Source organism: Phyllostomus hastatus, unplaced genomic scaffold (genome assembly GCF_019186645.2).
Source record: "Phyllostomus hastatus isolate PE091 unplaced genomic scaffold, TTU_PhHast_1.1 phas_contig_86, whole genome shotgun sequence".
NCBI classification, from domain to species: Eukaryota; Metazoa; Chordata; class Mammalia; order Chiroptera; family Phyllostomidae; genus Phyllostomus; species Phyllostomus hastatus.
This window is the reverse complement of record NW_025333977.1, coordinates 10,167,735-10,188,997: the sequence shown is the minus strand read 5'-3', so window position 1 is coordinate 10,188,997 and position 21,263 is coordinate 10,167,735. Positions and strand designations below refer to the sequence as shown.

Genomic DNA, 21,263 nt, shown 5'->3' with positions numbered 1-21,263 from the left:
AGAAAAGTCACTGGTTCGATTCCCAGTCAAGGCACGTGCCCGGGTTGCAGGCCAAGTCCCAGGATGGGGGCGTGCAAGAGGCAACTAATCGATGTTTCTCTCCCCGTCTTTCTCCCTCCCTTCCCCTCTCTCTAAAAATAAATAAACACTATCTTTTTTAAGACATGGCAAAGGAACATTGTGAAAGGGGAGACTGGAAAAAAGACCTGGAGTAACCTTTTAACTGCAGATGCAGCCTCCGTTTTAGGAAGGGGAGTAACTGAAGGTTGACGACCGGGGGAACGGTAGGCTTCCCTCGATTCTTGTCCACCTGGCATAGTGTTCATGAAGTCCACAAATACCCCAGTGTGAAGACGGGTAAAGTTCCCTACGTTGTGCTCTCATGGAAACCAAGACAATTCCTGTTACTGTCTTTAACGTAATTTTTGGAAAAGTTAGCAAGCGGTATAAGAATAGAGCCCTGAAGCAATATTAAGATGAGCCATCATTGACTGAACATTTACTGTATGCCAGGAAACGTGCTGAGCATTTCACACCTGTTTTCTCACGGAATCCTCATAAAATCTCTAGAAAGTTGATACCAACCATTCTTATCCCCATTTCACAGATGAGGCTGAAGATCCAAGATCTCACACTAAGTAGGCAGCAAAGCCAGAATCTGCATCCATGCCTGTCCAGCTCCAGGGCTCACGCTCTTTATCATGATATCCTATGGGTTAGGGACCCCCTTCCCCTGCCCTCTATGACAGCCCCCCATTGGTAGGGTTGGGGGAGACTCCTTCTCATGCCAGCTCTCTGTACCAAGTCTCCATGTGTTTTATTTCATCCATCCATATCATGGAATGTTCTTAGCTTTACCCATCACCCCAACCCTGGGTCAGCCTGTCAGCAAGAAAGCATGGCTAAAAATGCTCCTTCACACAAATGAATAAGGGGGGAAGACTGGTCAGAAGGAAACTGTTCAGAGCTTCTCCCACTTAAGGTTAACCCTGAACAAGAATTTCACAGGATTTCCTGCCTGACACAGAGTCCGGGCAGATGGATATCCAGGCTCCGTGCCCACAGTCTCCGCAGGTGAGGTCATCAGCAAGCATTTCCACACCACTGCCATCTGCATCCAAAGCTACTAATGAGTTCAGACCCGGAAATCTTAAGGGGAAGAGAATACAACGTGGGCTCAGAGACCTAGACAGGTGATGGCAAGTTTGCTGAGGGATGAAGAGTACTTCATCTGATCATAAAAACAAAACAAAACAAAACCAAACAAAAAGATCCCCATTTAAAGTAGTTGCTTTTGAGGGGGAGGAGAAGGTAGTTTTGAAAAGGGCAAGGTACTACATACAGAATTACATCTTTCCTTAATACTAATAAAAAAATGATGAAATATTCCTTTAACCAAAAACTCATCAGTAAGAAACCAGCAGCCCGTACAAAACTACTGTCACAGAAAAAAAAAATTGCAGAACACATTATTGGGTCCTAAGAAACCTGAAGTGCAGTACGCTCGGGGAGCGTGAACTTTTGCTCTGGGGGATGATGACACGCCAGTTCCTCCTGGCTGGCGGCCACGCCGCTCGCTGCTCCAGGGCCTGGCCTTCGTCTCAGCCCCTCCGCACCCTCCCAGGCCAGCCGGACAGGTTCCTCCGCCACAGCTGAGAAGGATCGTTTTGTCCACCTGAGAACTCCTTCCCCATGCAACTCTAAATTAAGTAGTGCCTGAGAGCAGGTGCCTGCAGGTAGAAGGTCAAGAGCAGGCAAGGTGACTACAGAGACCTTGGAGTTCAGAGAAATTAAACCAGAGAAAGAGGGGGAAAGGGTGATATAAAAACAGGATCCCACAAAGGCTCAAAAGGCAGAAGAGAGAAAATTAAGAGAAGAATAAAAAACAGGAGCAAATATCAACCAGAAAGGAACCAGGAAGGAAAAAAGAGAACGTGTCAAGTGTTTAACAGAAACTACCTCTGAACATTTTCTAATTCAAAAACAGTGGCCTCATGAGTGAACGAAAGGAAAATCACTAGGCGGCCCGGGCTTTTCTTGTATTTAAAAAAATGAGGTAAAAGATATGTTTCTACCTACAATTTAAAACTTACATGCTTTTTGCAGTTTGTACATTTTTGCTAAAAGAATCTAAAATATTGTGTTCATAGCGTTTTTTTTCAAGTGCTCCCCTTGTTTCCATGTGTAGAAAAGAAAAAAAATATATACAAGCTTCTAGAGCTGATTGCTGTTTTGTCATCTACATGAAGAATTAAAATTGTCCAGGCTCCTTTTTTTAACACATATATTTTGTATTGGTAGCTCTGGCTGAGTACAAACAGAACCACTTGGCCAAAGCAGCATTCCTTCGAAGGTGTCTTCTGACCTCGCTAGAACTTCCTTATTCCTCACTGGCTCGTCCTAGTTTAATTTCTTTATTCAACTATGTCATCGGTAGGTAAAATAGCGAAAGTAGTTTAATGAAACACGAAGAACCGAATTCAATTTTGGGCTCTGAGCAACACACAAGACTGTTTCAATCTTGCGGTGGCAGACTCGAGACTCCAGGGAGAAAACGTGAATGCATGTCAATATCTTCAACATTTTAAGTGGATAAAAATGAATTTAAATAAAACAACAGAATTATAGCTCAAGACCACAATTCTGACCTAAGTTAAAAAAATATGAATATATGTGTGTGCCTCATCAAGATAGCAAATGCAGAGAACTCAGTAATATTATAATAGTTTCAAAATCGTAACTAGATTTTTACTGCTGTATAGGTATTGAAATTCTTCACCCACGGTCTTCGTGACTGATCTATGTTCCATGTCCACATGAGACAGACAGTAACACTTAGCTGAAACTAGTAAAGAACAGTACAAGATGCTCCATGGATGTCTAGTTAGACCCCAGTCTTTGAAAGTTAGAAAACAGTGAACCCCCTATAGACCCAGCAGTGAATTAATAGATACTTGATCTAAAATGCATGCCAGTCTTCTTCTTGACAGCTTGCGAGTCTGACTTTCTCAGCTGACTCTCCTACACCCAGCAAGTCACGGGCGCCTTCACAGGATGTGTCAGGAAATCCACGGACTTGGTGCCGCATTCCTTGGCCTTTACCCCACTGGCTGGAACAGGACGAGCCAAGTTTGCTAAGGCCCAAACAGGGGCCCAGCACTGCCACTTACGCAAAGCCTATCTGCAGGACTGAGCAGACCGTGCGGAGAGAGCCAAAATTAATAGCACCGGTCTCCTGGTTAACCAGCGTAACTAGGGTAAGTTCTCAGGCCCACCGAGACTTGCTACTGTTTTTAGAAAAGATGGGCTCGCATTCCTTTTGTTTTTCCCCACCAGCCAGGGAGACCAGAGAGAAGGGCCCTCAAAGACAGACGGACCAAAAAGGGTCCGAAATGTAACCAGTGAAACATTAGATCAGAAGTTTATAATCCAAGATCACTTGGGCTCCATCAAGCACTAATGTACACTGACTGCCCATCTGAGCTAATAAGACCTTTATAACTTTGCCAGAGTCTACCCACTTGCTGCAAATCAGCCAGTTATTTACGCTTCTTGGTCACTTCCTACTCACCAGCTTCTGTTCTTAAAAGCTCACGTGGGAAGGGAATGAATCACACAGCAAAGTTAAACCACAGGACACGGTCTCTCTCAGGTCTTGCCTACAGACTTCACACAACCCCAGTGGTCCCCGAATTATAAATGAGCCCGAGTTCTTCCACGGAAAATGCATGGGGATAGCAGCTCTTTAAGAGTATGTTTGAAGTTCCTATGCTGAAAAATCCTCCAGGGCCCAGAAATCACGTGCTCTGCAGCAGGCCCCCAGGCTCTCTCCCCGCTGGGTCCAGGAGAAAGGTTCTGAGATATCACTAAGCCAAGAACCACCACACAACACCCATCTCAAAAGCCAGAGACTTGTAGAACCAAGGATCAGATAAAGGTCAAGACAGGGTCGTATTTTTAAGGAGGGTGGGAAACCGGATAGAATACTTTTTTTTAAAATGAGAGGTAGAAGATAATGCCCATTTAATAAAATCATATGCTTAATTTGAAAACATATCAAGTAACATGCTAGGAACCTCTGAACCCATTTGTTCAAAACACTGATCTCCTCCCCTACTGACTGTGGTTGACCTTAATCCCATAATCCTCACCAAAGTTCTTGGATCTCAAGAAACAGCAAGCCTCTCTCGGCTCTCCCTGCCCTCCCTCCAGGGAATCTCGGGTCTACTAAAACGATGGCAACCTCGAGAGGGCAGGCCAGGGCTTGAGGCCTTTGCTCCCCTGTGGCCTGCGTCACCCTCGGCAGACGGAGCCAAGATTCCTGAATGAACTCAGATTATTTCAATACAGATACGAGGCTGAGAGCACAAACCACAAACAGATAGGTAATTAAACATACAAAAGTAAACTGTTGTGCTCTGTACAATTTAGGAGGTAAGCGTGCATTACCTCACTGCAGCCAGCCTCGCTAGCTAGCTACCCCTTTCTAGCCAACCCCTGATTCAGAGTTCTTGTTCATCCTTCATTATTTCCCGAGCTACCGTATCAAATGCATGCCACGCACCAGACCCTTGTAACTTCTACACCTCATAACAACTCTGCGAGGAAGGCAACAGAATCAGACAAGTGAAGCCATTAGCCCTGATGATGGAGCAAACCCAGGCCTGCCTGCTTGTCCTCAAAGGCTGAGCCCTTAACCCCGCAACACACTGCCTTCTTAAACATTCCTGAATTTCCCAGAGTTGCGATCTGCAGCTACTCTTCCCCTAAACCAAGATCCTCCAGCTGGATGCCCCCAGAAACCGCATCTCTCACCGGATTCCTGCTTCTGCTGCAGTGAAAGCTGTTGGTGGGGCAGCCTGGTGACTGAACTTGCTGCTTAGTTCTGCCATTTCTCCCACTAAAGGAATGCCTGTCTTTGACATGCGGCTCTTACCAGCTGGCCATCATTCCCCTGTGGGCTACTGAGCCCAGACTCAAACTTACTCATTCTCTATCCTCCGCTTGGGCAAGAGATGGTCTCCTTCATCTATCGACCATTAAGAGGAGAAAATGAAGTTAAAAAATATATCAAAAGCTAATGGCACAACAATAAAAAGGATGAAAGGGAAAATGACTTTAGGGGAAAAGGGCAATTTTACAGAATTATTTAATAAAAGATGAGCACGTTTACAAAGGAATATTTAATAAAACACTGAGGGGCAGACCAACATTAACAGTGGACAGCAATGGCGGGGGGGACTGGGAACAGTGGGAAAATAAAAGCAGAATTCAGTCCGTACTTTAATGTTTAATTCTGTAATAAGAAGAATGCATCTATATTACTCTGTAATTAAAAAACAATGGGGTTACAGAACTTAATCAGCTTTAAATTTTGAATATTTTGAATTCTTTGGACTGCGCTGGTCAACTTCTATTTTAATAAACTCAGAACACGCACAGCACAGGCAGGGACAGCAGCCCGGCTAATACAATATGCGATGGCTACAGTGAATTTTGAATTTTGAAGTGGAAAAACTAGGAACAAACTGATAACTAACAACGGGGAATTGGTTAAAAGAACCAAATATCTGCCTACTTGATGAAATACAATACAGGCTCTTCAAAAGGTTGTTGTGGAAGAAAGTTTAATGATGCAGAAAGTTATTCACAGCATTGTTAAGAAAAAAAAAAGGGTTACAAAACAGCAGGTTGAATGACATGAAAAGATATTTAGAACACTGCTAAGGGGAAAATATGAGTAACAAGACAATATTATTTTATTATTAATTTCTTTGTGCTCAAAAGAAAACTTGTATGCACGCATTTTTTAAGTGGTCTGAAAAGTTATATACCAAAATGTTGATATGGGGGAGGGGAGTCACCTAATTTTTATTTTGTTCTCTTTTGCTATTAATACTTTTTGATTTTTCTAAAACAAGCATGCCTTGTTTTTGTAATTAAAGCATCGTTTTTGATAAAAACTAACACAGGTTTCAATGTCCTCTCTCAGAAAAAAAAATAAAACAAGACGGGAAGATAGCTGAAATTGTTATGGCTGCCAACAAGACCTGCATCTCCTCACCGCTGCCCACAAGGAAGGTGAGAGAAGAGAGAGGTGAGCACGGCAGATGAAAGAAAGAAAGAAAGTGACTAAGTTAAAGGGAGGGAATGAGAGAGAAAGGTTTCAGTCAAGCCCAAACCAAGCAGAGCTTACGAGGCGGTGTTGAAAGGGAGTGCTGACAGGCAGGTGGGCGAGCGTGAGAGCGCGAGGAGGCGGCCTGGGCTGACGTCAGGGCCACGGAGAAGGACGCCGTTGTCACAGAGTGAAGGCGAGAGTCAAGAGGGGGCTGACCAAGGCAGGTCTGAGGGCTCCTCTTGCCCAGGACAACACCCGTTTGTAAAGGGGATGCCAAGACGTTAAACGCTGTGTTATTTTTGTTTGTTATTTCTGCAAAGCGGCAGGTGGACAGGAATGGTCAACTCCAAAATGCTTGAGTGCCTTAGAACAACACTGACCCTGAAGTTAATTTCTTATATTTGCAATAAAAATCTAACCTGGGCAAAAACTGTTCTGGAAAAATGAGCAATAAAGTGAACGGATGTTTCCTATGGGATTTACAAAGCATGTGGCGGTTTCAGTGGACAGGAATGATCTTACTGTATGGAGGAGATCTGGGAAAGACACACACAGTGAGCATTCCGTTTCCCTACATACCAAACTTCATTCAAGCCACATGTTACACGTCTATTGCTTTTATTTCCTATTCTTTTGCCTATCAAGCCCATCAGGTTTTGGTCACATTGTCTAGAAAGAAATATCCCGACCTTAACGGTTCTCTGACTTTGGTGTCACTCATTTTGACATGATGTCCTACATTCTTTCAAAAACGTCATTTAGACATTTCATTTCTATTGTCCCCCAAACCAGCATCGAAGACCTGCAGTGTAGGTAGTGGGTGTTGAGCTTGTTTTCTGTGCCCCATCCCCCAGGATGCAGTGGGAGACACATGCATTATGCAGTCGGATTACCGGTGTCTTTCAAACTACAAGTTCTACGCTCTTAGTCAACAGAGGATAGTTGTAAATTTATGATCTTCATCTATTTTAATGTAACAAAACAGAAAGGATAAATCAGAAAATACCACAGTGGAGTGCATGTATTAGAGATATCTTCTGCTCTGCCCAGCTTTTGTTCAAGAGACATACACACACACACTTGTGCACACACACACACACAAACACACATACTGGGCTCCAAGGTGAAGTGCATTTCTCATTGCGTCAGGCCACTGACACAAGGTCGCCACATCAGCTCCATCACATGCAGATTTACATTATCTATATCCATCTTGTCGTTTAACACCCTCACAGGCTCCTGCAAGGAAAGCTGTTCCATGCCCAGCTTCGGCCAAAGAAGTAGCCCAGAGAAGTCATATTTCTCACTATAACGCATCATGGAGGCCAAAGCTGACCAGAAGAGAGCTAGTTAGGCACTGGGCCAAGTGGCAATAAAGTGACCTATTACTTGGAGGAAAGTGGCTCAGCCAATATGATCCGATGTGATTCTCTCAAGAATTTGAATAGGGTAATTACATACGAAAACCAAAAGGATAGCATGAGGTGGGGTAGGACGGTATTGGGTAACCTCAAGCCTAAGTTACAAGAACTCAGAAACTCGGAGTATGCAGGAGCTTTCAGGAGAAAAGACAGGCATAGTAAAGAGAAAAAATAAGCCAATTCATGAGAAGAAGAGAGCCAACAGGCAGTCAGTCACTGAGTCACAATGCTGACCACGTAACAGAGGGAAATATGGTCCTTGCTCTTCCAAAGCCCTAGGCACATGTATCCACTTTTTGGGGAAATTTGAGAGGCTCTGTTCCAGGTAATATCAAGACCTTCATAAAAAACAGTAAGAGAGGAACCATGTTGAACATCTCAGAATATCAGCTGCCTAGATATAAAGTAGGTAGAAAAACAGTATTCATTCTTGTGTTACTGTGAAAGAAAAATAATCTGTTTCTGCAGTGAAAGAATCTAGCAGAGCACCTGGTAAGGCCTCTGCAAATATTTGGTCAATAATTTACCTGCATGCAAACAAACTAATACCACTATGACCCAATGGCAGGTCCCAGAGCTACCGCTCTCCTGCCCGATATCTCCAGGTGGGTGTCAGGACTCTGTCGCTCAATTCCACAGACAACAACATGCTCCTCTGTGCCTCACTGCCCGAAGCAGAGTTTCCTGCCACCCAGAACTGGAACCGCTCCAATGTGTGTGTTATTGCAGTTGGAGGGGTGGCAGTTTATCTCCCACACCAAAGGGGAAAATAATCTGCCATTTCCTTTCCCTGGCAACGAAACTTCCTTCGGCAGATGCTGTCCTCTGGCTCTATCGGCCTTATCGCCTGCAATAACACACACACAGATAATAAATACCATAATAACCTCAAGACATTCGAGTGCAGACTAATCGTGCAGAAAATCAACAGGCTGTAGGTAGTTTGAATAACTCAACAAAATTTGAGAAACACATTTCTGAGCATCAGTTCCATAGAGAGAAGCTTCACCAGTAATGTTGATGGCGATGACTTGTCTAGTCATTATGAAACCAAATCGCTGTATGGATGTGGCCCTGAGAAACAGCCCCATCATTGCACTAAGGGATGAGATGCCACAAGGGGACATCTTAAGGTCAAAAGGACGAATACAAGAATCTGACTGATGGTTTCCATAATCCAAAACTCAGCAGTAAAGAGCCTTTCCCCAGTTATTCAGAACCCCTCAAAATATTTGAGCCTTCTCTCCTTTTACCTAGTTCTACTGTATTTCCACAGATTGCTATTATTTTGGAATGCACCCATCCAAGTCCCCAAAAGACACCCCGATGGAGAAGGTTTTCACTTGATTTGATTTCATAGTATGCAAATACCTGCCACGGGCTAACACAGTCTGAAACTTTGCCAATGCCAAGGTCCCCAACATTTCAAAGACATCTGTTAAATCCAGGCTATAGCCAAAAAAAATCAAGAATTATTCTTTTACAATAAAAACTAAAAATTGCCTCCAAATGGCCCCTAAATAGGAAACTTCCTGGCCGCTGTTACTGCTGGGTAACTTTCTGTTATGTTCACCTGTGGGATTAGGTCTCTGCCTTTATTCACTCACTCACGCATTCTTTTGTAAGTTCACTGAACATTTACTGCACGCCTCCTGCAAGTCAGGCACTATGTCATGTGTCAGGGATATAGCAGGCAGCAAAATGGACAAAAATCTCTGCTTTCATGCAGCTTTCATTCCAGGGGGAGTAGATGGACAATAAACAAACAAAAAAAGTAGATCCCGTAGTGTGTTGGAGGGGTAAGTGCCACAGAGAGGATGGGATATGCTGAGGGGTGTCAGGAGGTAAGCCACGTGGCTCTCTGGAAGAAGAGCTGTTGTAAACTGAGGAGAAGCAAATGCAAAGGCCCCGAGGCAGAGAACAACTTGCATTTGGGGAGCGTCAGTGTAACCAGCAATGAGCCAGATGGAAAAGCAGGCAATGAGTCCAGAAAGACAACCAGGGGCTGAATGGGACAGCCCCCACCCCCAGGCTCCTGAAAGCCTTGACCTTTACTCTTTGCCTGGAGAGAAATCACTTGCGGGTTCAGAACGAAGAGCCAGTATCTCAGTGTATTTTAACAGGCTCACAAATCAACAATATACTTACACAGCTGCCACATGGAGAAGGGACTAAAAGGGACACAGGTAGACAGAGGAGTGATCTGGGAAGCAAGCGGGGTAATCCACTCCTGCGCTGGACAGGGAGGAAGAGGCAGAGTGGCCCTGTTCTGAAGGTCAAGGCAACAGGCCGTGTGCCTGACTGTAAGTAGGTTATGGGAGAAAGTGGAGAGTGAGGCACAGCTCCAAGGTTTTTGATCTCTGCCACTGGAGAAATGGAGCTGTTATTTGCTAGGAAGGAAGAAAGGACATTGTGGGAGAAGCAGGTTTGGGTGGGAGAGAAGGGAGTGGTCAGAAGTACACTTTTGGACAGGTTAACTTTGGGATGCTGATTGGGTGCTGGAAAAGAAGCTGGATATCCTTATCTCAAGTTCAAGGAGAGTTCCCATCTAGAGATAGAAACTTGGAAGTCATCAGGGCATACAACGTATTAAACGCCACATGATTGGATGACATCACAAAGTGAGCAGAGATGAGAGAAAAGGCCCAAGGAGGGAGCGGAGGGAGCTGAGGGACCCCAGGGGCCCCCTGGCATTTAGAGATCAGAGGAAAGTGGAGGAGCCCACAAAGCAGATCAAGAAGCTCCAGCGGCACTGACTTTATTCTAACTCCCCTCACCCACCATCGCCCCACAGGGTCCACAAGGGTCCACGTCCATGACCTTTTCTCTGCCTGGGGCGCCTCCACCCTGCCCACAGCCCCTGGCCCCCCGGCTTTGCCCAGACACCTATCTGAGCACTCCCAAGATGGCAGCTCTTGTCACTTCCTTTGCCACCTTCCCTCAAATGACAGACTGACAGCACCTTGCCGAGACAGGGGCCCTCCCCCACAGGGTCTCAGAGCAGCACAAGCTTGTCCTCCAGGGCATGAGCACAGCGGCAATCTGCATGTACTATATGATGGCTGTCTTGCCATGCAGAATGTCTGTAAGGGCAAGAAACCAAGGTAGAGTCTGTTTTTGCTCCGTGTCCAGTGTCTGGGACAGAGCCTGGTGTCGGGCAGGCCCTCCATAAAGACTAGACAAGTGAAGGAATCTCTCTCCTCAGTTTTCTGCTTGATGGGACACTAAGACTTTCTCTGTCTAGGTCCCATGTCGAGCTGTCTGGCTGAAATGCTCCTTCTGTAGTTATGCCAACCAAAATTAAACATCCTTGCGCTCATCTCCTCCCACCTTCTTGGAGCACCTGTGTCTTGGGCTCTCCGCCTTCCCTTCGGGGCCTGGTGCCCTCACCTCCGCCTTTTCACATCCATTGTTCTCCGGGGAGAATCAGTAACATAAACATTGGCACGTCTACCACTCAACTGCTCTTTAATTACTCAGCTCCAACCAGAGTAGTTTTGTCCTCAACCTACATACATTATTCAGATGGGGTTACACAGTTCAAGTTTCAACACTGCGAACATTCAGAGAAACTTCTAAACAGTACGAACAACAAGAAAGCTGTACTTGGCATAGATAGGAAGGTGCTCCCAATGTTTGGAGAGAGTCAAGAAAGGAACTGCCCGCAAACTGAAATGAAAAAACAAAAAGTAGACACAAATATTTACACCTATACTTGTGCGTGCATTTTTCTAAAGAGAAGGCGCAGGGCTCATAGATTTAATTAGATTCTCAAAGCACGTATAACCACCCGCCCTACCCCAGAAGGAAAGATGGCAAAACGCATATCCATCCTATAGAATAATGTGGAGGTTAGAAAGGACACGAAAAATCATCATGTGTAGACATAACATGGTTTGTAAGACACATCATTCACATAACTTAAAAAGCAAGTTATAAAATCTATAAAGCATATTATTCATATAAACACACCCACACAATCTTTTTTTTAATGTGTACATGTGGATTTGGAGATGGCAGTTACCAGACTAAAAACAGCATCCATCACCCCCGGAGAAGGGGAAGGGACTGAAATGGCAGATATGATCTCAATAAGGCGTAGTCTCATCTGAAATGTTTAAATCCCTTTTTGCATGGAGAATGTCTTATGTATTGCTTGCATAAGTCAAAAGTAACTTTCAAAGGTGCTACAAGAACTCTATAATCTACATGCACTAAAATGGCAAAAGCATACAGAGCCCAGGCCCAGGCCCAGGCTAAGCAGGCCCCCAGCTCCAGCCCTGTAGCTGGAGTAAGGCCTCAGCTTAGGGTCTCAAGCCTGGGCACATGGAGCTCTTCTTCTGTTTATAAAAAAGCTGTTCACCTTAAAAGTGTGGATGAATAGGTTTCTAAAGCATTCACTGTTTACACTATGAATACTACTAAGTAAGCCAGACGTGAAAAATGAGAATGCTTCTCTATCTTCTAAACACAAAGGATAAAAATGGTAAAAGGTATTGATCACCATCTAAGGTAAAAAGTAATTTTATGAGACTGACATTTTGCACAAACATAAATGGAAAAATTATGACACAAGAGATTATTTAAGCAGCAAGTTACTGAGCAACTGAAAATTATTTCAGACAAGTGTGAAAATTTAAGGAAAAAAGAATGAAACTTTCTGTGACCCCTAAATGCACTAAACATTTCTGCAAACATAATAACATATAGGTTTATCACATCTCTTGAGCTCTGATTTTTAGTAGAAAAAGTGTATGTTTCAACTAAACCGTGTAATTCAAAAATATTAAGTTCTGTGGGTCAAACTGCTAAGACTCTAACACGTCTGTTAGACTGTCAAATGAATGAAATTATATTTATCAAAAAATTGCCATTTTTCAAATCGTCCTTTCTTGTCCAGCAGTTGGGAGAACCATCCAGGAGCAAACGACGCGCCTTAGGAGCCGAGCCCAGCCCCGAAGAGTCTCACATTCCTAATTCCGGATCTCCCACCACCGCCTTAGCCACGCTAAGCACAACTGAGCAAATACTTGGATGAAAATGTAAAACCAGCTCCTGAATAAAGAGTCTGAAATCGTTGAGAAAACTGAAGGAGTACTCAAAGTGATTTAAGATGACTGATAAATCCACCTGTCAGCAAGCGCAAATGAGGAGTACAGCCGAGATGACTATATTAGGTGTTGAATTCGGTGGAAAGTTTGCCCGTGTGCTTGTTTTTCCCTCTGGAGCCTGAGCTCCCTTTTCAAAAGCACCAGGCATGTCAAGGTGATGGAAGTTACGCAAACACGCACCATGGCAAATGGATGGGGTCAGGGTACAGCTGGTGAGTGTGGCTTTGGTGCTGTCACTGAACTGAACAAAGCAAACACTGGTTTTGCAACTGTCATGTTTTGGTGAATGCACAGTGCATGATGGGGGGAGTCAGTTATGATGAAAAGCAAAAATAGACTTCAGTCAAGATACATCTTTTATTTTCTGCTATACTTAACTGCTTCTAGGACCCCATGAAAGGCTGAAACCTGAAAAGCCTGAAGCTCACTTTGCATCCAGGTCTCAGCTGCTCCACACCTGGCACTAACCCTGATGAGTACTTCACGTTCCACCCCAGGCAGACAGTACAATCAATATTTTCCTGCAAATCTGCAGGCTTTTCTCAGAGATCCAGGAACTTGCGGCTTACTATCCGCACTGCTGTTTCAGGTGACTTACTGAGCAATTCGCCTGCATGTGGCAGGTTCCTCATCTCTGTTTATAGAGCTCTAAAGATCAAAAAAGCCTTTTTGAGTTCAAAACCTCAAATCCTTTTCACTTATGCCCAACCAAAAACTGGGGACCACAATCATTTAAATAATTACTCATATGTTAGCCTTTCCCAGATCCTGAAGAGCAGCACAAAGCTATACTTTGTTGAATGAAGAAATCCTGTACATATTTCTTTTTTTACTTAATTTTTACTATTTTATCAAGGATATCCTTTTTTTATTTTTTTAAAAGATTTTATTTATTTATCTTTTAGAGAGGGAAGGGAAGGAGAAAGAGAGAGAGAGAAACATCAATGTGCGGTTGCTGGGGGCCGTGGCCTGCAATGCAGGCATGTGCCCTGACTCGGAATCAAACCTGCAACACTTTGGCTCACAGCCTGTACTCAATCCACTGAGCTACACCAGCCAGGGACATATTTCCATTTAAGAACAGATCTATGCCCTGGTTGGTGTGGCTCAGTATGTTAGAGCATTGTCCCATCAACCAAAAGGTTGTAGGTTAGACTCCCAGTCAAGGCACATGCCTGGGTTGCAGGTTCAGTCCCCAGTAGGGGCAGGTACAGGAGGCAACTGATTAATGTTTCTCTCTCACATCGAAGTTTCTCTCCCTCCCATCCCCTCTCTCTAAAATTAATAAGCGTGTCCTTGGGTGAGGATAAAAAAAGAATAGATCTACATTCTCTGACAATCCAGTGGAGGAAGAGTAAGCCTGTCCCCACCTTATGAGGAGCCCAGGTCGTGTTCCTCACTCTAAAAGAACGCCCCACCTCTACCTGGAGAACCTGCTGGTAGAACCACCACTGCTACAAAAATTCATCATTAATTACTTTAATCTGACAGAGAAGTCCATGGCAGCCTAAACTGTCCTTATTCTACTGTGGCCCCATTAAAGGCCTCTCTGAAGCAGTTCTAATTGTCCCCTATTCCTAGATGGCCACAACACTACAGGTTAAACCTGTCCCAAGGCCGTAAAGGCAGAACCGCCTGTCACCTGTGTGGCTATCCAGTCAAGCCAAAGGAGACCTATCATAAGCAAACACAGCAATAATACCAGTGACATTACAGACCGAAGGCTGAAACACCTTATGGAACAGCCACGAGTGACCGCCAACTGCTGCACTTCTCACAAATGTTCTGCACACTGAATTCCTCTTACAGCCAACTGATAAGACAACTTTCATCCAAGAGGCAGGCAGGTGTTTGCAACAGCGATAAAAGATTTTTAGAAAACAAAACAATCAGCGGCAGCCAATACTCACACACACCCCTCCTAAGTAGAAAATCAAGGCAGATGCCAACTGGAGACCTAACCCTTTGCCAGAACACCCTTTGTCCCACTCTTTTCCTGGGATCCAGGCCTTACTAGAAGAAGAGTTTTGTGTTAGTGAGATCGGCTGGGGTTACCCTACTAATGGGGTATAGTGAAAGCTAAGCGGGGGAAAGGTGATGCAAAGATATATTTTAAAAAAACAGACATGTCCCAAGACCTGCTGCAAACATGCCACCCCCTTTACAGGGAGGGACAGGGCCACAGTGTCAGACAGAGCAGTGGAGGTCCCGGTCCTCCTGGAGAACATCTTCACATTGCTCCTAATTTCTGAGGCCTTCTCTCTCTAGGGTCCTAAATGCAACTTCAACAAGCCAACGGCTCGGCTTCTAAACAAGTAACGGCAGCTCTTCGCTGTAAAAATAGCTACTTTCCTACAGCCGGAGCTGCTCGCATATTTTCGGTGGACAGTAAATGCATGTGGGATGAACAGAAGAGAACTCGAGGACAGTGATTACCTCTGGGGAGGCGGAAGGACAACCAGATCGGCCTGAAGTAAATACGTGAACATTTGCCCAATCTGTGAGGTGGGTACCTGGAAATCTAGTACGTGTACATAGTTTGTTAATTTTCCTGCATGTCTGCAACACTCTGTAATACAAAAATGAAAATAAAATGTTTTGAATGTGAGAAGGAGGCACAAAAGGCACAAAGAAAACGCAGGCTGGTGCCTGAGCACCGAGGTGTCAAAGTCCAATCACACTTCTTTGATTAAACGTAACTGCCAAGCACAACAATAAATACCGGTACACACAGGCGTCCTGGGAACGCTCAAATCCAAGACACATAACAAAGTTAGAACCCTCTTTGTAGTTTCACATTTTATTGCCCAATAGCCTTTTGATATCAATATTATTAACAAAAGGAGCATTGGTACATTTATCTTTCGCCAAATAAAATGCCTGCCCATATTTGAAGTTACACTGAAGGACTAAACAGTGTTAGTTTAACGTGCATTTGTTAATCTAAATGGAAACCACACTGCAGGAGGCATAAATATGGCCGCTTAATGTTTAGTACTGACACTGAGTGGGATCAAAGTGTACGTAACACATTTGTTTAGGGTCCAGAGAAAACCAGCAGGATTCAGGCCTGTGCTAACAAACACAGATGCTGCCACAGAGGGAGAACTGAAGAAAACCCACAGGTGTCTTCTCGAGGATCTGTTACCAAATGGTCCGTACCAGCAATGCACTGACAGCCGTTCAGTGCCCGTGTGGCCTCAGCGGGCCTTGTCCCCAGTTTTTCTAGGTCCCTGTTTTGGTGTACACCCACCATGTGGTCATTAGATTAGGGAAGAAGTCTGCCCATACGCCAGTTGTGTGGTTAGGTGTTGCCACCTCACCACATGCAAACACCACAGAAGTTGCAAACTGTTGGCACAGGAGCCAAGTTGGGCTCATAAACACTTTGTTGGGCTCATACATTTTTAAAAAACTTGAATTAGGATAATGATCATAAAAATCTGGATTTCCTTTTTCTCAGTATCACAAGATCTGGCAACACTGGACTGGTGTGAGCTAAGTGGCAGCTGCTCAATTTGTGTAAGTGTGTCCACCACAGCTCCTCTGCTCCCCGCCCCACACACCACCATCTCGTATCCACACTGCTGGTCCTGCGTCTGCAGGCACGTCAATCTGTGACTTAATGTTCAGGATGCCACGCCTTGGAGACACTGGAAATGAATAGATCCTCCCTAGAACCAAATTAGGGGGTGGGAGGGAGACAAGGAGAAAGGGCTTGGCGTCGCGGACTATGACTCCCAACGCAGGATGGAAGAGGGGAGAAGAGCTTGAACCAGGCGTTATCCTTGCCATCAACACAGACCCATCTCGACAGTCCTGTGTCTGAGCTCCAGCACACACAACTCCTTTTCTCACGCTGCTGGGTTCCCCGAATACATTCAATCCCTCACTCTGAAAAGCACTCAGTGCAGCTTAAGAGGAAATCGCCTTTGCTCCCACATTGCCTAAGGACTCACAAAGGTGTGCTGGCTTGTTTCTTGATGCAAGGCTCCCAACCCCAAGCCATGGGAATTCCTTTCCACTTGGTAATGCATCAGATGCCTACAAATGCTGTGCCCAAACCCACAGCAAGTGAAGGAAGCATATACTGTAACATTTGTTAAGCCAGGAGGAAAAGCAATTACAGCTAAAAAAAAAGATGTTTGATGCAAAGAGGAGAAATTACTCAACAAGGCAAAAGTGTCAGACACTCGTACACAAAAGATGTGCAGAGAAAGATGGAACAGAACATCATTCATTAATCAGCCTCCAGAGAATACAAATGTGTCTATATCAAACGAAATTTCCTAGGAAGAACTATAATAAGCGTCGTAATGTGCAGAGCGATATGTACATATACACACATATGTACGTATAGGCATACTTATGACAAAGTTCAGGATATATTAGGTTATCACTACACGTACACTATGTAAAAAAAAATGAGAAAAGATGCTGAATAGGAAGAGTTTCCAAACTGTACAGTCCCTCAGTCATGAGGCACTTTACTTTACCAAAACCTAATTTTCCTAATCAGAAGTGCCAAAGTTCATATTCTTCCCATGCACCTGTGGAGTTTCAAGAAACACTGCACAGTCGAAGAAATAGAGTCTTAAACCTTAGGGTTCCAAGATCACTGGCAGGAAAATTTAAAACCGCATCCCGGCACGATTTTTGCAACCTGGGGTTTTCACCCCTGCAGACAGAGAGGAAGGCAAACCCTCACCGCAGAGAGCTGGCTCCACGTGGATCGCAGCGGCTTGTGCTGAACCACGATTTTCTCGTCCGACTTCTGCTCTTTGGGCTCGGACTCTTCATCGGAGTCTATGTCCAGGGCCTTCTCTTTGTAGTTCTGGTACAGGACAGCGTTTTCTGCAAGCGAAACCAACCCGACAAGTCAGTCATTGACCCCACCATTACGCTACCTGTTCTAAACAAACATCCACATGTAGACAACGCTTGATCCCCAGTTTAATAAACAAAGAAGCAAATGGATTGTGTCACTGAAGTGAATTCCAATGACCAAAAAGTGATTTTCTCACTCACACAGCTCTGTTCCAAATCCACCCATAGAGGAAGGAGAGGGGCCCATACATGAAATGCCAATGCAAGTAACATTTCCAGGCCTCTGTCCACCACCCATGAAGAGCAGCCACAGCTGTTCAACTGTCCTTAGGTTAAACTGAATCCACACCCTACCTTTACTTCAAAGTCCATTGCCGTTCATTTATCAGCTTAACAAAATTTATTGTACATCTACAATGTGCCAAGGAATGGGAGTAAACAGAAAATAAAAGACACTTTGTGTGCCCAAATTTAATTCAAAAATTTAAGGAGAAAAACAGTCAGCCACTCATTCATTTATTGATTCAACTAATATTTAGAAAACGCCTACCAGAAGCCAATAATTGCTAGGCACCGGAGATACAGCAATAAACAAAAGAGACTAAAATCTCCATCTTCATGGAGCTGACATCAGAATGAGGGGACAAGTGACTATAAATAAATAACTTAAAAACACGTCAGATGCTGATAAGTGTCATGGAGAGAAACGAAAGGAAAGGAGCAGAGGTGTGCAGATGTTAAATATGGTAGTGTCCGAGGGCCTCACCCAGATGGCGTTTACACAAAGACCTGAAAAGGGTGAGAAAGTAAGCCACCTGTACAAGTGGGGAAAGAACATCCCACCGGAAGGAACAGGAAGTACAAAGGCCCTGGGTCAGGAGTCTGCTTGGCATGTCCACATGCACAAAGCAGCACGGAGGCCTGTGTGGCTGGAACAGGACAAGGGAGGGGAGGGAAAGTATAGGAGATGGCGCCCGGGGATGAATCAAGGGCAGATCGTGCAGGGCCTTGCCATAGTGCCATGGAAAGAGGTCTGGTTTTTCTCCAAGTGAGAGGGCAAGTCATGGTAGGACTGAGGACCCAATGATCCTGCACAAACACACTGAACAGTTTATACACGGGTGCACTGAGAACAGACCATCAGCAGGGCGTGATCCAGTCGGGGGGTCAGGGAGGTGTCGGTGAGGACAATCTAAGAGCTGCGAGCTGAGATGCACAGAGCTGAAGGAAAAGGCACACTCGAGAGCCCGGAGTGGAGACACGGTGCCTCAGGTGAGCAAAGGCAGGCAGCGTGCCTGAGTGTGGATGTCTAAGGGCAAAGGGTGTGAGGTGAGTTGAGGGAGATGAGCCAGACAAAATCAAGCAGAGTCTTGCACACAGTGTTAAAGAACTGAATTTTCATCCTGAGCACAAAAGGAATGAGTTTCTTCCACACTGTAAAGATTGTATTTTATCCTGATTGCAATGCGGATCCACTGAAAGGAAAGACATGATTACGTTGGAGGAGCAAAACGTTGACTACTTAGGGGACTAATGAGGATGCTGCCAAGTCGTCAGTGAGAGATAATGGATTTCAGGCTGGGCAACTTAGAAAAGACTGGGGGTGGACTGGAATATGGGCTTGGAGAAAGGGAGGAGGTCAGGGTGTTTCCTAGGTCTGCAAGGCCCACAACTAGAAGACAGGGAAAGAGAACCCCAGCAGAGATTTAGCTTTAGTGGGGGGGGTTAAGAGTTTGGTTTGGGACACACTGACTTTGAAATGACTTCCCATCTACTGAAGCAAGCAAACATCTGCCTCTTCTCTCATCAACGACTACATGTTCTATATAACTATGATACAGGAATACTGACGGCTATGCAAGATTCCACTGGTCTCTGATTGCTCTGCATAGGTAGAACAGACAGCAAGGGTAAAGACTGAGTTTTGCCCACCTCTAGCACCCTTTAAAAGAGCAAGTAGTTGGCACAAAATGTATGCATATATTATTGAAATGATTTCTCACTTCCCACAACACCGGCAATAGCAGTATTAACTGCATTTTACACATGATAAAATCAAGCCTTGATGAGGTTAAGACATGTGCTCAAAATCAGTCAAATGGTGAATAAAGCAGTAGGACAGGAACCCAGGCCCCTGGCTCCAAACTTTCCAAGTTCTCACCACTCCATGGCACCACTTCCCACGTTACTTTCTGGTTAATGATTAACTGTAAGAATCCTACATTCCAGCCCTGGCTGGCGTAGCTCAGTGGATTGAGCACGGGCTGGGAACCAAAGTGTCCCAGGTTCAATTCCCAGCCAGGGTACATTCTTGGGTTGCAGGCCATAACCCCCAGCAACATTGATGTTTCTTTCTCTCTCTCTCTATCTCCCTCCCTTCCCTCTCTAAAAAATAAATAAATAAATAAATAAACAAATAAACAAATAAATAAATAAATAAATAAAATCTTAAAAAAAAACACTTTAAAAAAAAAGAATCCTGCATTCCTCTTGTACACATATGTGAGCAAGAATTTCTAGGTCATTATATTTGAAAACAGATGAGAGGGTGCACAGAAACAGCTCCTTATAAAAAGGAAACCACGTAAAACTAGTTATAGAAGGGTGTGATCTAGTCTGGGAGGTGACCTGTCCTCTGACTTAAAAGCTCCACATTTTTATCCATTTGAGGAAAAAGTCCCAGAGTCAATGTCAAATTCCAGAAGATCCAAAACATCTCTCTAAATAGATCTCAGGTGGATGCTCTGATCACTTCATGGTCAAAAAGTGGTACAAGAGGAAGCAAAGTGGACTGAGAGGCAGGCCTCTGTGCCGGCACTGGCTGTGCTGTGACAGCAGACAGGGCACTAAACCTCTCAGAGCTCCCGGCTTCCTGGGCTGTAAAATCAGGGAGAGGACTTTATCCCAAACCAAATACAAACTGCATTGGGTTCTTCTCCACACAGAAAGGTACCTAGGACTGGGGCAATGCATAAATTTTACAAACCAGTCATGGTTAAGTGCTCCAGTGGGGATGATTTTTATATAGGGAAATGATTTATAATCACCAAGGTTATATGTCTTATAACTCTGGATGGCTTTGCATTAGATTACTTATAGAAGGGCATACCTTTCATCATTACTAGTCTGGGGGGTGACCTGTCCTCTGACTTAAAAGCTGGAAAACCTAGGAGTTACCCCTCACGTCTACCACGTTCCACCAGCCCTGCAAGGGTTGCAGCTGGGGCTACTGCTCCCTTCATGCTTTTCCAGTTGGCTGACACCTGACCCACCTATTTACACAGAGCCCACTGATCTGATCAGGGTTTGAACACCTGGTTGAAGCTGCTTTTGTTTTTAAGACCCTTAACAAAAATACTGTGTGGGTTACAAATTCCTAGGAATATGTTTCTGTTGGCCAGGAGAGTTAGAGAGCCCCCAAACTGAAACCTAATAACGGAACTGGAAGTCAAAAATGATAGTGGGGGAAAGAATATTAAACTATTTGTGGGGGAAAAAAGACTTAAGATCTGAATGGCCAAACTCTCAGAATTTTCAACTAAAGAGCTGGGGCTCACCCTTGCTCTTTCCCCATTTTTTGAGGGAGGTGGTGATGGAGCCAGAGTGGAAAAGAATGAAAAATCCCAGGGCATTGGCTGACAGAGTTATCAGCTTACAAAGAAAGCTATTCTATTTATTCACTACTGGTATTACAAGATGAAAATTTAGCTTAGTGAAGAGTTTTGTGCTGCACAATTTGGAGAAGTTGGACATTTTTCCCATCGTAAGTGTTTTTGTTACTGCAGT

At 44.5% G+C, this 21,263-nt stretch overlaps 1 protein-coding gene across 1 annotated transcript in view; it reads right to left on the bottom strand.

Annotated features, from left to right (window-relative positions):
• The window catches only part of ARHGEF26 (Rho guanine nucleotide exchange factor 26), a 114,541-nt gene that overhangs the window by 90,164 nt on the left and 3,114 nt on the right, over positions 1-21,263 (bottom strand). The window contains exon 3 of the mRNA XM_045851622.1: positions 17,359-17,504. Within this exon, the coding sequence (XP_045707578.1) occupies positions 17,359-17,504 (146 nt within the window). The remainder of the gene's footprint in view (positions 1-17,358; positions 17,505-21,263) is intronic.